Here is a 17,971-nt window from a genome sequence, read left to right as displayed (position 1 = left end):
CAGTAAAAACAAAATAAGAGAAAAGAAATGGTGGCGGAGGCAAACCATCCCACCATGATGTACACTTGTAGAATTAGAAAGTCAAGAAGAGAATAATAAGCATACACATTTATACACAGTTTATAGAGAACATAGCAGGCTTAAAGCTGCCTACCTTAAGCAAAGAGGCATCAGAGTGTAGCTTGTCCAACAGCAATATCTGCCTTTTTCCAACCATCAAGGCTGTAATGCTTTGTGAATGTGTGAGCGTTCACCCACGTTGCCACCCTGCAAAGGTCCGGGAGAGATGCTCCCCCTAACAGGTCTCAAGTAGTCGCCATCGTAGAGTAAGCTTGTGCTTTCGCAAGGGGCAGACAACTAGCTTTTATATGACAGAAGGAAATTGTGGAGGTGACCCAAAGTGCAATGCTGGACCTTGTCAGGGCCTGTAATTTCCAGGGTACCGAGAAAGAGATCATTATTTGAGAGGATTTACAGAATTACTCGTTCTTTTCAGATAAAACTCTAAGCATTGTTTAATGTCCAGAGAGTGCAACGCCCTTTCTGCTGCTGAGGATGGATTAGGAAAGAACGTTGGTAAAACAATCGGCTCATTGAGGTGGTAAGTTGAAGGCACCTTAGGTATAAAAGAAGGGGCAGTGCGTAGGATAACTCTCTCTGGCCAAAACTGCAGATATGGTTCTTTTATGGTGAGAGCTTGGATTTCACTGATACGTCTGGCTGATGGAATGGCCAGGAGAAAATCCACTTTCCAGGAGAGGAACTTTAATTCACATTTGTGTATAGGCTCAAAGGGAGGACACATCCATTGAGACAAAATGGTGTTTAATTGCCACAAAACTGTAGGAGGCGGGAAAACTCTAAAAGGCCCCTTCATAAATTATTTTACTAGTCGGTTAGACCACAGAGAAATTTTATTTTAACATCTTCTATACCTAGAAATTACAGCAAGATGAACTCTTATGGAAGAATGAAAAAGTCCTGATTTCGTTAAGTGCAAGTGATAAGGCAGCTCCTGCTCCGGAAATGAAGAGTATGGATGCAATGTGTAACATTTCAACGTAGACGAAGCTCGATATGTCTGAAGTATCTTAGTACACTCGTCAGAAATTCCCAAATTCAGCATGGTGAGGAGCAACGCTGACAAATGAAGAGAGGGAATTTGTGGATGAACCACTTGGCCCTGGTTCATGTTGGAGGGAAGAGAATCGGGGCACAATCTGATAGGCGATGCAGCTCGGTGTACCAGATCTATCTTGCCCACCCCAGAGCAATGAGAATGGTAGACTTTGCACAACTCCAAGGTCACAAAATATTAATTTTCAAGGATGTGCCAATTAACAATGTTTAGAGAGTTGTTGATATTTGAAAATCACAAGCTTCTGTGGCCTCTTTGTTCCAGAAAAACTCAGTATTTGTGATAACTTAGTGACCACAAACAGTACATTTTGGGTACTGATTCACCCACTGTATTGTAATTTATAAAGTAGTGCTACAGTCGTACTACTCGGTAACTAAAAAATGCAATTTCCAACATTGCATGCAGAGATCTTCTCATCCGCCTCTGCAATTTTTCCTGTGCTATGAAATCAGTACACATGGATATATTTTTGTAGTTAATATAGGATGGCAAAGGAGTGACTGGATAATGGGGAATACTTACTCCAACATGAGAGAAGTTTTGAGAGGTAAGGGATATACAAATATAAACTACCCACCCACACAAAAGGAAGCACATTGCTATTCACAAATTGCACTTCTAACTGCACTACAGTCAAAAAAGTACTGCAGCACAACCTTGAGCTAAGTCCAGCACCACACATGGCCACTCAGAGAGAGGTGCTGCAAGACACTTGCATAGGAAATAATGGAGGCAGGGACTTAAAACACTCCCTTACATGGCAATGTATTATTTGTTTCACTGCTCACTGGGCATTTAGGAAGAATGTGGATGAATACATACAGATAAAAAGTGATAACAACAAGATTGTGCCTAAGTCTAAGGGCATAAATATGATGGATACCATGTCCACCTTATTACAGGTGCACTATATCCTCTGGCACTTGTAGTAAGGTGGATGGGATATCCAATCTGCCATATCTAAATCCAGCACTAACAGTTGGCTGAAAACCAAAATAAATGAACATTAAATACCTTGGTAATTAGTCCGTATCTCCTTGAATTTTTTATCATACCATCCACTGTACCAGGCCCACTGCCAGGGCCCATACATCCAGGGCGTAGGGAGGTATCGTTCTTTAATGCCAAACAGAATGGGGCCATTGAAACTGTTATAATAGCATCTGCTTCCTGCTCCATACCACCCGGGAGACATGCTCTGCACAGTGTAATAGTATCCTACAACAGAGTGAGATAAGTTATTAAGCAGTTTGTCCTATAATGAACATTACTGAGTTTCTTTCTCTGAAATCCCTTGCAATATATCTTTTCATTTATCCTGGTTAGTCTTCAGTTCATGGCCCTAAAACACATGCCCTGCTCATGCTGATGGCTTGCAGATCTCATCCACAAATACAATCAGCTGTAGCTCAGATCTTCTTCAAAATTTCCATTCTTAATTCTTCAGTAATCAATGAATTAACACATTGTTTGCTGACCTATTGATTTACAGTGACATTTATACGGTTCCATGTGGAAAAGACAGCTTGAGAGCACTTCAAGTGCTTTGGGTACATCAAAGAAGGAAATGTTACTTATTTGTAATCCTATTTTTTTTTTACAGGTATGCTAGCTGATGTCAAAAATATAAAATATTTCCAACTTCATATGCGAGGATGTGCAGTTATAGCAAGGGAAAATTGTAATTTCTGAAAGTTATGTGGAACTCCAGATCCTTTACAGTCCAGGCTTTTTCCAAACTATTTCTCTACTTTTCGAGAATACAAAAGGTACAGTCAATAAAAACTATAAACATCAGGTAAAACATACAAAACTGAGCATATCTTTGTTATTTATGTTAGCTAGAGAGCTTTTACTCCTATCTGGCGTCCCATGGCAAACTGCATTAAAGCAAAAGCAGCTCAGGCCTGTGCAATGTAGAATAGGCAAACAAAGCAGTTTAGCCTATGCTAATGTTACCAGCACGTGGAAGATAAAGCATAAAGTACAATTGTGCAACATTTTTTCTCATTTGGACAACAGCTGTTAATACAATATTTGCTGGGCCTACATTAGACAAATTTATCATAAAGTACAAAAAGTGCTTACATTGAAGTGTAAAATTCGAAAAGGGCCTATGCAATGTGACACATTTTCGCAGAAGGTTCTAAAGTTGGGCCAACAGAACAGATTGGGTGATGTCAAACTGGTACTCAACTGGACAGGATAGGAAGCAACAAGGATTCATGGTCCCTAGATACACAGACACCAGGGTTCTTGCCAGGGGCCTCCTACCCCATTCATCATACCTCACCTGTGTCCATGCATCTCCCTTGGCAAGGGATTTAAAATGTCCAGGAACAAAACCTTTCTAATGTTCAGCATTGTGTTTGATGGGTCCAGTGACACCATCTGTGCTGATCTATAGGACCTGATCCCTAGGTTATTAAATTCGTTTTTCATAAAACCTCTTCACTGTATGGCCAGAGTAGAGAAGATACATATAACGTGCTGCAAGGTTTTGCCTGCCTCATGACATAGACAACATTTCTTATCTCCTCTTTGGCCATCTTCCCTCCACTTTGGAGGAAAGTCTAATGTTGGAATGTGACCGACTACTAATGCCAATAGGCTCTGGTTTATCTTAAGGGTGGTACCACTCTTCCTTGACCTGGGTTGTCACACCATTGAAGATGCAGCACGCTATAGGCCCCTGGCATTCTGGAGGCGTCTCTGCATAACTCCAGAACTCTCCTTGTATGCCAAGGCTTTACTGGAAGTGAGGAGTATGAATCGATCACATATGATCCCATGGCTAAATATTATCAGGACCCTTCTGGCTGAAATGGGGATGAGCAATCTATGGGACCATCCGGAGGAAGCGGAATTCCCATTGAAAAAGACCTATAGATCAGCATATTGGGACATGATCAAAACCAAGAGATACTCTTCCTACATCAGGCAGTCATTGTCAAGGAACTTCCTCGAAATCAAGGATGAGCTTGCAATGGAAGACTATTGGGATCTTATTACTAAGCCATATAATCGAAAGCTCTACCACCAGTTCAGAATAGGCACGCTGCCTTTAAGATGCTTCACACGTAAATGGAATATACCCAGGTGTGACAAGTGTATATTTTGTCAGGACCACATTTAGAGCATAGTCATTTTCTATTTGTCTGTCCTGCATATCACCTGCCATTGTCAAAATGGCTTAAGCCACTTTGCAAGACTATGAACACTAGATCGGCATTGGTTGCGAGCAGAATTTTAAAATCAGACACCACTGCCCTTATAGTGATTGGTGTGACTAAGTTTCTGAGTTGGGCATGGGCAATTCGTAGTAATAAGGGTGGGGCAAACTAGTATAATAAGCTCAGTTGGGCTTCGGCCTACATGTGCCTGAGCTTTGACCCACCCTGTAAATGAAGGTAGATCATCTATTCCCTTTTAAGTACTCGTTATTTGATAATTAAGTCAGCACAAAGTTAATAAACTATTTAAATTATTCTTATCGCATTTTAAGAAGTTGATTTATTATGTATATACATTTATTTAATAATACATGGTGATACTTGGTAAGAATTGTGTACAACATTTCCCAATCAATTCATGATGTATTTTTATGTTAATTTTAAATTTGGATGTACGGGTCTTTTATGATGAATAATCGAATAAAGACTTTTTGAACTGAACTTAAGGGTGGTAGGGGGTTTCCAGGAGTAGTGACTCTCTTTGTACAACGTATGATTTCAGCACCAGCAACCCGTGCGACAGCTTGAACACCTTTTCTCTATCATTCGTCAAACCCTGCAGTTTAATGGATTTATTTACTGCTCTTCTAAAGGCTTGACCAGGTATACTGGTGTTCCATAGGTCGCCCAACTCAAGCATCTCAATGCTTTTTTCAAGATACTTTTTGTATTCACCATTCCCCCTTTGAAGATTGATTTTGGACTGAACTAAGTTAGCCAGTGTGCTCTCGGCAGCTGACTGCAGTTTATAGCAGCAATTGATAAACGCCGCAGGTCTGGTGAGGGTCTGCTTTGTTAATAAAAACTTCTGCCTAACTTGGACAGGCGATGCCAATCTGGGTAGCCAGGAAATATGTTTATAGTATCATATCATGATTTTGTCAAGGAGGCTGGCCTCAGCGCCTATCATTGTTTCTGATCCATAGGAAAGGGTTGGTAAGAGTTTGCCTAAACCACTACAAGGAGAGGCTAGGGATTTCAGATTCGTCCCAATAAAAACTCTGGAGCCCTAGACTTTCAGGCTTTCTCCTTCACCTCATGCTGAACCAAGCCGCCGTTGTTGACTCAAAACCTGGCCTGCTGAGGAGTCCCGCTCGACATTGAGAGAAAACGCTCCGAAAAAGTTTCTAAGTGTGAAGGTAACATTTCCACTTGGTGCATCTGACCTGCACTCCATTGCAGTTGGCCTCAAATTTTGACTTTGTCCCTGTCAAGTGATACCAGATGTCTCAAGTCAGTGCTTTTGGTTTTTAGGCAAGAGTAAGTGTTTATTTTTTTTAATTCATATGTTTGGTTCCCTACATTGGATTTATGTCATTTTAGTGTCTGTGTTCATAAAAATATAACCTATTTTTAGAAATGTATGTTAGATTTATATTGTGTGTTGTGTCTTACTGATTTAATGTATTGGTGTTTTTAAATGCTTTACACACCTGTCTCCTAAGTTAAGCCTGCCTGCTTGCAACTAGCTACCAAGGGCTGAGCAAAGGAATAATTTATTCAGACCTTGACTGAACCTTTATTGTGTTTGTGGCCTTATTACTAGTGGTAGGTCCCTACTTATCACTACTAATAAACCACTTTCCAACACGTAATCAACATTTGGCATTTGACTAAACTTCAGATTCAAAGCTTCTTTAATCTGACGGCATGTGACTTCGTCAGTTCGCAGCATTTTCTTTATGACTTCTTTGACCCCTTCACCATCAAATGTTTTGAGATACTTTATCATCTTTTTCTTATCAGTTTCTTCAAGTGCCTCAATGAACTCATCAAATGTCTCTATCCAAGCAGTCCACCTATCGCTAATATTTTCCTTTTTGGGGGCCATGGATGGGAGTGGCTGACATTTAGAGTCTGATGCTACTTTTTGCTCATCGTGAATTTGTTTCTGCAAACCATCTCTGAGGCCTTGCGATATGCCCGCCTCTAGATCATATTTAATAAAAACTGGAAACATGACTTTCTTTTCGGTCTCCATCGGGAAAACAACCTTTAACTATTCTGAACACCTTGCTCAGCTCTTCTATGACTTATGACATTGTTTTGAGCCCCACTCAACAGCTTTAGTGACAAGCCACTTTTGGTATGGATGGCTCTGTAAGCACAACTAAGCCTAATAAATCTGTCTTTAGACCAGACGTAAACATAAAATGGGAGCAAGACTTGTAGTATTTTGAGTTGAAATAATAAAAGAAGTAAGGAAGATTGTAAAGCATTGGTTACCTGGGTTGTTTATTTGAAATCCATAGTAGGTCAGCAGATCTTCAGGAACAAAATTGGGATCAAAAAGTGCTTGTTGCAAAGTGCAGGGACATGGTGCTGTGTTGAAGGACCAATACGGAGGTGGTTCATTGAAGTACCAGTTCAGACAATTTTTCCTTGGATTTTTTGTGGAGTTATTGTTATTTTCAAGGCGATACACAAAAGTCCCATTTTTACCTGTAAAAAGTAAGTTTGCAATACGTCATTAAGTAGTTAGCTTTTAGGGTCACTTGATAATGGTTGGCACTGTCTCCTGAACATTTAGTGAAGTGCCTCATATGACATCTTATGGAAAAATATTTCAGACTCAGTGTCCCTATATTCATTTTCTCAGTGAGATAATAATGTTTGTCTGAGATGAGACAGTGAACCAGTGGGACATGTACAAATGCTTTATATATTTATTAATGCTTATTTTGGGCAATGCTCAGAAAACAGTGAACTCAACTCAAATTGCTGCAATTGATATAAAGTGAAATTACAAAGACATAGAAGACCTACCTCTTTCAGAGAGGCCATAAAGTCAAATTCTCTCTCTGTCTTTGATGGTCCTTCTCGACAACTTCTTACAATGATGGCAGTTGGAAGAAGAGTTAGAATCTGGGAGGCAGAGAATACGCAAGGGTGTGTGTCTGATCTGGCCTTCTTCTTGCCACAGGCAGGGCAAGAATCAAATAAAGAAGGTGTTTCTGAAGAAAACAAACCTTTTCTGGAACTCAAAAAAGGTATCACTCTCACTCTAAGGCAAAAAGACGTTGAGTGAAAGTACAAAAACTAGAAATGTATAAGATATTTTTTGATAGAAAGTCAAAAAAAGGAAGAGCTGTGAATCCAGGGTCCTGAATGAAGGAGCCGGAAAGAACAACTGACCTAACTGTCACCACTGAGGCATGATGGGAAGCTAGGGGTCATCGCTGCCTTAAAGGCACGGTGACAGTTTTTGTGTGAAAATGCTTTCATTTACTATGCTATTGGTTAACAATGCAGCCAGTAGGCTAACAATGTCTACTTTATTTGCAGTTTTCTCTTCATGAGATTTACTCATTAAAAACAGAGTTCAAGTGCTACTTGCCCTCTTGTGTTTTTATATATTTGCAAATACAGTTTTTATGTGTGTTATTACATTGTTTAGCTTCCTAGATGGGAGCTGCATTGGTATGAGAAAAATTGATATATGTATATATATATATAGAGCTCACAGTATTTCATCCAAACATCCAATCCGGCCTGAAAGATGAATATTCGTGGACCCAGTAAGTTCTTTGTGCAAATAAGTTTATTTAATAAGCACCCTGCATCGCCGCCATGACGCGTTTCAGCCCCACCTGGGCCTTGATCACATGACGCGTTGCGCATGAAACTAGACCTATTTAAAGTGCAGGTGCAAATTAAAATCAACGTCAGCTGCTCTGTACAATGATAAATAACGAAGACAGACTAAAGTACTCCAAATACATACTAAATGTGACTGAGTGTGATATAAATTACTGCATAAATGCAAGTCAAGTTAATACAAAATATAGACCTGGAACATATATATAAATAAATATATATAAATAGGTATATATATAAAAGTATATATGAAAAACATTACGTAAACCATATGAGTACATTGTTACTTTCATACAGTACCAAATGCCATCCTAATAAATGGGCAGTCTGATTAATAAATGTGTTTCTAAAAAAATCATGCGTACAAAAATTTAAAATTTAAACATGCTTAATAGAGCTTTATATATATGTTTTCTATATATAATTTTTATATTATTTCTGGGGTCCCCGCACATGGGTGGGAATATTTAGTGCTCATGACTATTGAGGTGGATCCCCTGGAAAGAGAAGCTAGTTTACTGCTGAAACACGAAATCAGGCATCAGGTCACAGGCCCTGACTTACTGATTGGCAAAGAAGATGATCTGTTGCAAATGCGATGGCCTACCCTATCCCCCAAACTGATGTTTAACCTTCCTCAAGTATACTTAGGGGGAACTTCAGATCTTTTTACTCCTATTCCGTATATACCATTGACATACACCTCCAATGGCCTGGCAGAGTAGGGGCAGCCAGAGGTTTGACCATTTGACCACCCACAAGATTTAGAGTGGGCAGCCAAATGGCCAGTTTTCATTGTTCATCACCAACAGGTAAAACCTGCCAGTAAGGGGCAGTGAAAACTACAAAATGACCCCTACAACATTGCAGAGAATTCCCATGACAAGGGATCGTTAGTTTTTTTTTTTTCAAATTAAATCCTGATTTGGGAATTGACAATATAAAAAACAGGTCAAAAGTTTAACCAATGGTAACGTCATGTTGGCAGCGGTTCCTGCTAAAGCAAGAGATGTCACCTGGGCTGGCAAACATCTTGAGATTCGGAGAGCAGGTACTAAGTCAGGATAATGGAGTATTTTACTCTACTAACTTTAAATAATAAAGCCTGTCCTCTGCAGTCAAAATCAGCCCCATGGTACCAATCACACAATAAAACCAGAATTTGCCAGGACTTTAACTACAGACTCCTAACTAATAGCTACTCCAGATCATTGTAATGTGCTGAGGGTTCCTAAGGTTCTGACATCAACAGTTATTAGAGCTTTGTCCCATATGAAGAGTACAATAGATGATTTCAAATTATTGCTGATTACTCTTGGAATGTCAGAATGACTTACCGGTCAAGGCTCCAGTGTAGCGGTCTGGGCGGTAAGCCTGCTGAATGCTTCCATATGTTTGTGGGTCATTATAGGCTGGGAAAGTGATTGAGCTGCTGGTTCTAGGCTGCCCACTGTGGATTTCATATATAGAAAATATTAAACTCACAAAACATCTTTGTCAGCATATAACGTTGTTCATTGATCCATTTGAAAATGTAGGTAAACTAGATACATTTATATACAAATCAGGTCAAGCTCTGCATTGAGGTGTTTGCATTCAGTGATGAGTCAAGATACATGAATAGAATTGTGCATCAGTCATATTTCACATTCTTCCGACTACATGTTGTGCTCAATGGTGCTTATTTTAATCTCTAAACTGGTTGCAAATAGGCACTGAATGTTAATGTGCTTACGAGACCCAATTAATAAATGTAATATATGACATAAAGCATGAATGCATCCCTTCTACTCACAACCAGGAAACAGACTCTCTAGGACAAAATAAGAAGATCAGTGTTTAAAGGATCTACTAAAATGCAGGACACCAATTTTTCAAACTCATTAAAATAGAAAAATCATTAAGAAATGCAAAGAGGTGATGTGTCCTGGAAGCCTACAAGAAAGTGGTATCAAATAATATAAAAACATATAAAAAAGATGAAAGAATGCCTCAAGAAGAGGAATAAAATATGCAGTTATTGGGGAAGCATAGTTGTAGCATAATAGGTAGAGAAGTGCCAAGGTAGCACACACCCTACTCTACCATATCACAAACCAATGAGATTTGTTAAGAGAATGCATTCCATGGACGGTTGTAGAGAAGCTATACTCTTTGGTAGGCAGACAAAATATCGATTTTTAAATATCGACATATAATAATGTCTATGTTTAAATATCGAAGGGACAGAATATAGAAGGTAAGTAATATCGATATTTTTAATATCGATGGGACAGAATTTCGCAGGTAAGTAATATTGATTTTGTTAATATCGATGTTAGTAATATCGATGTTACTAATATCGATGTTTGTAATATCGATGTTACTAATATCAATTTTAGTATGATTTTTATGTATATTATTATGTATTTTATATGTATTTTTTTTATGTAATTTAAGTAACGTTTGTATTTTAGTACCGTAGTGGGTTGTGGGTTTATAGGGGAATAGGGTGGGAAGTAATTTAATTATATTAAAATAATTTTTTTTATTTTAAGAAATATAAATGAATTTGAATTAATTGGTGATTCATTTTGTATTAATTGGTAATTCATTTTAATTAATTGATTCATTGATAATTATGTTCTGTAGCGGGTTATGGGTTTATAGGGGAATAGGGTGGGAAGTAATTTAATTATACTACATTCATTATTAAGTTTTAGGAATTATAAGTTAATTTGAAATATTTAGTAATTAATTTTTATTAATTAGTAATTATTTTTCATTAATTGATTAATTGATAATTATGTTCTGTAGCAGGTTTTGGGTTTATAGGGGAATAGGGTGGGAAGTAATTTAATTATGCTAAATTAATTATTGATTTTTAGGAATTATAAATTAATTTTAATTAATTGGTAATTATTTTGTATTATTTGGTAATTCATTGTAATTAATTGATTAATTGATAATTATGTTTTGTAGCGGGCTATGGGTTTATAGGGGAATAGGGTGGGAAGTAATTTAAATGCAATTAAGTAATACATTTTTTTAATTAATTGTTTTGTTAATTGCATTATTGTTAATTGATTATTAAATGGTAATTAATTATCATTAATTGGTATTAATATTAATTTATTTTTATTTAATTATTTATTGCTGATTGTTTTAATAATTATGTATTGGTATTTGTAAATAGTTTTATATTTATTTATTAATTACATTTTTTAATATTTTAAAATATTAATTAATTTATATGTAATTTTTACCCCTACGCTATCCAACACTTTCCCTACTGTTGCACTCTCTGGAGTGGGAATAGTAATTTTTACCTCTTTGCTATCCAACACTTTCCCTACTGTTGCACTCTCTGGAGTGGGAATAGTAATTTTTACCGCTACGCTATCCAACACTTTCCCTACTGTTGCACTCTCTGGAGTGGGAATATTAATTTTTACCCCTACCCTATCCAACAATTTCCCTACTGTTGCACTCTCTAGAGTGGGAACAGTAATTTTTACCCCTACGCTATCCAACACTTTCCCTACTGTTGCACTCTCTGAAGTGGGAATAGTAATTTTTACCCCTTCGCTATCCAACACTTTCCCTTCTGTTGCACTCTCTGGAGTGGGAATAGTAATTTTTACCCCTACGCTACCTATCCAACATTTATTTTCTTTTTTTGTTTGTTTTAATTTTTTAATCATTTTTATTTATATTATTATTTTATGTGTATACATTTATTAGCAATTTATAATATTTTCTATAAGTTATTAAAATTATTTAAAAAAATTATTATTAAGGAAGTATATATTATGTATGATATGTATTTAGTCATTTTAAATATTGTAACATTTCTTTAACTATGTTTTTTACATTTATAAGTATCATTTCATTCATATTACAATTTTTTTAATTTAAAAAAACAATATTTTTGAATTACGTTATTTTTGACATCGATATTTTTATTTCGATATTTTTGTACTTAGCTTGTTAGAGATAGCATGTCAATATTTTTGTCATCGCCATTTTTGTTGCGATATTTTTGTAGGTCGATATTTTTGTTATCGACATTTTGTCAGACATTCATACTCTTTGTTACAGTGGTTGAGATAGTAAAAACATGTTTCTTAAAAAATTGGGTATTCCATTTTGCACTAAAAATTAGCTTAATTTCCTGTCGTAGCTTTTATCTAGTATTGGCCCCATTCATATGTTCTTCATTCTTTAATTAAAGGTGAACTCCAAACACATGAGCTTTTCCTTGAAAGATTTTCACAAAATAGCCCATAATCTGGAAAGTCTTTTACATTGTTTAGATCACTGAGATATTATCATAGCCTTCATAATGTTAGTGTATTGCTTCCTACCCATCTTGTCCTTGAGATATTATTTCTCCTTTATACATTCAATGGTGTTTTTAACCTCAGAAGTTAGATACAGTCCTCATTCTGATTGTTCTGGAATAACTCAAAGGTATGTTTTACAATCCCTCTCAATGCTAGTGTTACCTGGAGCGATCAGGCAATAAGGATGCCACATTAACACATGGCCTGACTGGAGGTGTTGTCTACACCTTGTTGGGTGTTGCCTGGCTAAACATTTATTTGTATACACTGTCAAGAGTCTCTTGATAATGTGTGTATTTCAGCCTTTTAATTTATGTATTCATTTTATTTATTCAGCAGTTATATATATATACTGTGAAGTATGTGGGAGCTTTAGAATGAACAACCAACAGTGAGTGTTGAATGCACAATTTACACTAGGAACAGAGGCTTAGGCCAAAACACAGGAATTTGTCATCAAGTACAAGTAATCCTATTTATAAGTTTGAGAAGTTTAATAAATAGTAAGTAGCAAGGTATAATTCAATAGTCAAACACTCATGGGCTCACTTAAGGGCAGCTGATTGAGAATTAAAGTGGAGAAAAAAGAGGAAGAAGAGGAGACAGCAAGTAGGGTAGCATGGTTAGTTATAGGCTAAAAACCATTAAGCACAGTTTCAGGGGCCCAGGAGAAATTCTGAGTAAAGGATGCAGTCCAGTGGAGGGGTATCCATTGCTGGCGACATATTCTGAGCAGAAAAGCTAAATTTTCAGCTTTAAATGGAGACAGAACAGGTGACAGTTTCGGAGCTTCCAGAATAGTAGATGGATGGCTTGGTTCTCGGTTTCTCTCTAAGCATCTTCCATAGGAGAGTGGCAACTTCTACCAAGGCTTGGTGATGGGTGAGCATTGATTCCAACATGGGCTTTCCAGCTCAAATATGTTTTTTTACTCCTGTGCCCTCTCAAGCTACAAGTCAGGAGTAGGGAGAGGTAATTAAGATAGACCATTCTGTAGGCTAGGCATCTTACTTCAACATATATTCTTGCCTTGATTGGGAGCCAGTAGAGTTTGCAGAAAATGGATTGGTAGGTTTTCTCCCTTTACACACACTGCCTAAACCTATTGCCATCTGATAGTGCTTTGTCACTGCTATCTTTACCTTCTTATGCAGTGACATTATTTTTCTGTATTGGTAACATTGGGTCATGTCCCTCCTGGACGTTCTTCTTGCAGCCAATTTTTCACTTCGTAGAACACTAACCACAAAAACAAATAGGAGCAGAGGCACTCATTTCTTTCAGTTGCTATTCTGTGTGCTGTGTGGGTTTAGACTCTTGAATCAAATTGTTAGCAGGTTGTACACCTTTCTGGCCAAAATGTCGTCCTTTCTATTTGCGTTGTACCTCCATTTCTGGATTGTAAAAGTTAGACATGATAATTGGGCATCTCGCTCCCTGTTAAGCACCGAGACCTACATCAGTTGCTCCTCTAGTTTAGGTCATTCATAGCATCTTTGGAGGACTAGCCCCAACTAATCTCTGGAAATCCTTAACTTACAAAAATACGTGCACTTGGCTTTTTCAATTTAAAGTCCCTCTTGCACTCTCTTATGACTCTTCTGTTGCAAATGTGTTGTCTCCTGTCCATGTGATCCTTTAGCGCCTGATCTGTATTCTTCTGTTCCCTCACAGTAGTCCAGAGAACCACCTTTATCTTTATTCCACCAGGCCTTGAGTGACTAATACTTTGTTGCTATAAACCAACACAAGTACCAGTATTGCCTAGCTATTTCAACAAAGGAACAAACAATGATCACTCGAATTACCGAAGCAAAACAGTAACTCTCAGGGGTAGTATTTCTCCGGAATTAATCCAATACTATTTAATTATTTTGCATCAACAAGGAACATATAAATGAGCAATTTTTCATTTTTACAAATGAAAAATTGCTCATTTATATGTTCCTTGTTGATGCAAAATAATGTGCAATTCGTGTGGTGTGAAGTAGTGCAAACTTCGCAAATTATGCGAGCGTAGCGTGGTACTTCGCCCAGGGTTAATCATTACTACTTTTAATTTCAACTATTACAGTTGCATATACCACCTGTTATATACTCCTAGATAATTTGATAGGCAAAAATTAACTTCTATTAATCAGCTAAACAGTACAGAACCTGTTGTTTGAAGGGTCCGATAAATATCGCAGTTTGCTGCCATTTGTCTTAGTATTCCTCCTTGAATGCCTGTGTGAAACATTTCCACACGTTTTCAGTCTACACGCCTCTTTGCAGACATTATGCTCTTTAATGTCTCATAACTGAATTCTCCCAAGGTAGGGAAAGACACTCTACCTTAAAAATTGATGATAAGAGTAAAACCTGAGATACAGTACTCAAGGCACTCTTTCTTAACATAACAGACATGTCTGGTTCCCCGCTATCTAAGTACTACAAGGCATTTCTTGAGCGAGAGAAACATCTTTAGAGGCCTGACAATAGTCACTCATGATAAAAAGAAGGGACATTTATCAACTTACTGTAATTAGTTGGTTAACATTTGTAATCAAATATGGAAAAATACTCATCTTGGTAAGTATGGGTGTTCACATATAAAGAGGATGAGCAAATTTAAATATGGCAGAGAACACATTTTGTCTGACCTACTATCATGTTGAGAAATGATCACATCTCATCAACACTTGTGTCACTTTACCAGAATCCCGGTGAATGCAGGGTTGGATTTAAAATCATCTACCTTTTCCACAAAGTCTTGCACCAGAACAAATGCTTCACATCACTGTCTCTCATTGCTCTTATAAAGATATCAGTGATTCGAGGGATAATTTCTGCACTCTCAAGGTATTTCCCGCTGCAGTTGCTTCCCTCTGCCTTGAGAGTACTGCAGGAAGTCCACAAAAGCCTATTTCACATTCCAACCTTAAGTAAAGTAAATTAACCTGAGTCAAGTGTTTTGTGTTGTTCCTTCATTCCAGTTCCCTCTTGGTCAATAAGAACTCTCAAGCTTTCATTGGATGAAATAGTGTTTTTCAAAAAATATAAAGGACATAAAATAATTTAGTACTTGCCCTGAAACATGCTGTTCAGAACAGCGAAGGATGAGGAACTCCTAAAGGCATTGGGGCAGATTTATGAAGGCCTTGCGCCGCCGGTGCGTCATTTTTAACATGGGAAAAAGTGACGCACCGGCGGCGCAAGGCCTTCATAAATCTGCCCCATAATCTTTACTCTTTTTAAACACCAAAATATTTAATTCAAGCACATTTACACCACACACTGCAGTGAACTTGGCACAACTCTTCCCTGACTTAATCAACATCATTAATGTACCTGAAATAACCCATCTTTGGTGTGTAAAATGTTGGTAGGGCTTCATATCTCCAATTCATTCCTCCATCTTCAAACAGAATCAGGCAAAATGAATAGATCCCATCTGTGGCCAGCACTGCTTGGTATGTGTTGGTCTGTTTAGGAAAAAAGGAAATATAGATAAAACGGAGGACATCATGAAAAATGACCCACATTCTCCTAAACAAAAGGCAGTACCCCCATATTAGTGAAGTACATCACCAAGAAAACAGTATTTGTTTGCCCTGTTTTTTTATCTTGATGCTCTGAGGGATGCATCCCAATTTATTTTGGTATACAAGAAAATGCTCTACTCAAATGAGCACATAAAAGTGTATGGAACTATAGTCAAGTGTTTAACTACAATATCTCAAGGCTAAGGAGACATTGATGGCTGGCAGTAGCTCTACATACCTTTTTATCTATGCTGGTGTATGGTAGGAAATGCTCATCATTTTGTATGGTGTACCCCCAGATTTGTGACATAGCTATTTTTGCTTCCTGACGAACTCTGCATTTTTACCCATACAAACCATTTTGAAAGTGCTTGCATTCCTCTTTTTAACCTGGCTAAATTGGTATAACCCCAATTGGTATATTTAACGTATGTAACATTCCCCAGTCTGTACCTAGAGCCTGGAAGTTAAATGCCACTAAAGGCTACGCACCTATTGTGCCATACACCACAGTGGCAGAGAAAATATAGCTTTAGGCCTGACTGGAGCATTTTAAAAACTGCGATTCGACCTATCAACATAAAAGTAAACACTTTTGACAAGTCAAAACCTTCCTCCTAAATACTAATAGGTCATCCATATTTAGGTCTGATAGCCCACAAAGCAATGTTGCATGTTATGTAGCAGTAGGAAATGTAGAAAGTTAATGTGAAACATTTCCTTATGGTGACTAGCACCCAAAAGCTTTTTCCACTGTAGGAAGCTGTCTTTTCCATAGAGAAACACTGGCATGCACTACTAACTTGAATAATGCTATTTTTGGCTCGGAAACTCTATGGGCCTGATTACGAGTTTGGTGGTGCGGAAGCGGAGAGCCGCGCCAGCTGCCTGCTCCCACACCACCAAACCAGTGTGCCCACCGCCCACCAGAATAAAAGTTTCCTGATGTCTGGTGGGCGTTTTTTGACAGTCCTACGGCAGTGCCTATAAAAATGGGCAATGTCATTCTGGAGTGATTCGAATCTTCTGAAGCCTTTCTCGGTATAGTTTGTTGATGATCGCTGGAATCAGGGAAATGGGAGGAAACGAATATAGAACTACCTAAAAAAAAACAGTTTATCATAAGGGCATTCCCTCTGTCCATGGTCGGTAGAACCTGGATGCAAAGTTTGGTAATTTTTCGTTGTTTTCATCTGCAAACAGGTCTACCTGCGGATGCCTCTATTCTCTGAAAATGTGTGTTACAACATTGTCATGCAGATATCAGTCATGTGGTTCTGCGAAGTAGCGATTTGGAGAGTCCGCTTCCGTTTTCCGGACTCCTGGTAGGTGTATCACTGAGATTGTTAAGCTCCTCCCCAGGAGCCAATGTTATATTGCTCGAGTTTTCAGGGATAGAGGGTGGGAGCAAGTTCCCATTGTGCGTTCAAATAGTGCATTGTGGTTGTGTTGTCCGATAGTACTAGGAGTAAGCTGGTTTGAATGGATGAATAAAAGGACTTGATGGCTAGATGGACCGCCCCCAGCTCCAGCATGTTGATATGGCACTTCTTCTCCTTGGTTGACCACAGGCCCTGCCTGTAGGGCACCCATATGAACACCCCCATCGCTGGAGAGAGGCATCAGTTATGAACATCTGAGTTGGAGTTCTCTGGTGGAAAGGAACACCAATTAGCAGATTTTTTCCATGAGACCATCATGGTAGGGATGCGTTCATACCCTGAGATTGGGTGAGTTTGTTATCCCAATGATCCGTTAATTGGTTCCACTAATCCTCCAGATTCTGTTGTAACAGTCTCATGTGCAGTCTGCCATTTGGAACAAGATGTATACATAAGATCATTGACCCTAGAACAAACACCATTTGTCTGGCTGATGGGTGTGGAGTGTGCAGGAGGTTGGCACACTTCCGAGCGATTGATGACAGTCTTGCCTGCAAAGGATACACTTTTTTGCTGCTTTTGTGTCCAGTATCACATCTAGAAAGTGGAGCCTTTGAGTTGGTATCTGGATTGACTTTTCTAAGTTGATGTGGAGACCCATAGATCGTAGTGTCTTGACGCAGACGTGGTAGTGTTTCTTTGCTTGCTCAGGAGAAAAGCTTTTTACCAGCCGCTCATCTGAGTATGGGTAGACAAATAGCTTCTGTTT

General features: G+C 38.1%; 1 protein-coding gene across 1 annotated transcript in view; it reads right to left on the bottom strand.

Moving 5' to 3' along the window:
• The window catches only part of LOC144792796 (uncharacterized), an 844,113-nt gene that overhangs the window by 682,482 nt on the left and 143,660 nt on the right, over positions 1–17,971 (bottom strand). Inside the window, exons 16-19 of the mRNA XM_078667999.1 lie at positions 15,627–15,760; positions 9,309–9,421; positions 6,601–6,816; positions 2,156–2,359 (exon numbers count right to left, since the gene is read on the bottom strand). Coding sequence (XP_078524125.1) covers positions 2,156–2,359; positions 6,601–6,816; positions 9,309–9,421; positions 15,627–15,760 — 667 coding nt within the window. The remainder of the gene's footprint in view (positions 1–2,155; positions 2,360–6,600; positions 6,817–9,308; positions 9,422–15,626; positions 15,761–17,971) is intronic.

This window comes from Lissotriton helveticus, chromosome 11, assembly GCF_964261635.1.
Source record: "Lissotriton helveticus chromosome 11, aLisHel1.1, whole genome shotgun sequence".
Lineage (NCBI taxonomy): Eukaryota > Metazoa > Chordata > Amphibia > Caudata > Salamandridae > Lissotriton > Lissotriton helveticus.
This window is presented reverse-complemented; position numbering and strand designations above follow the sequence as displayed.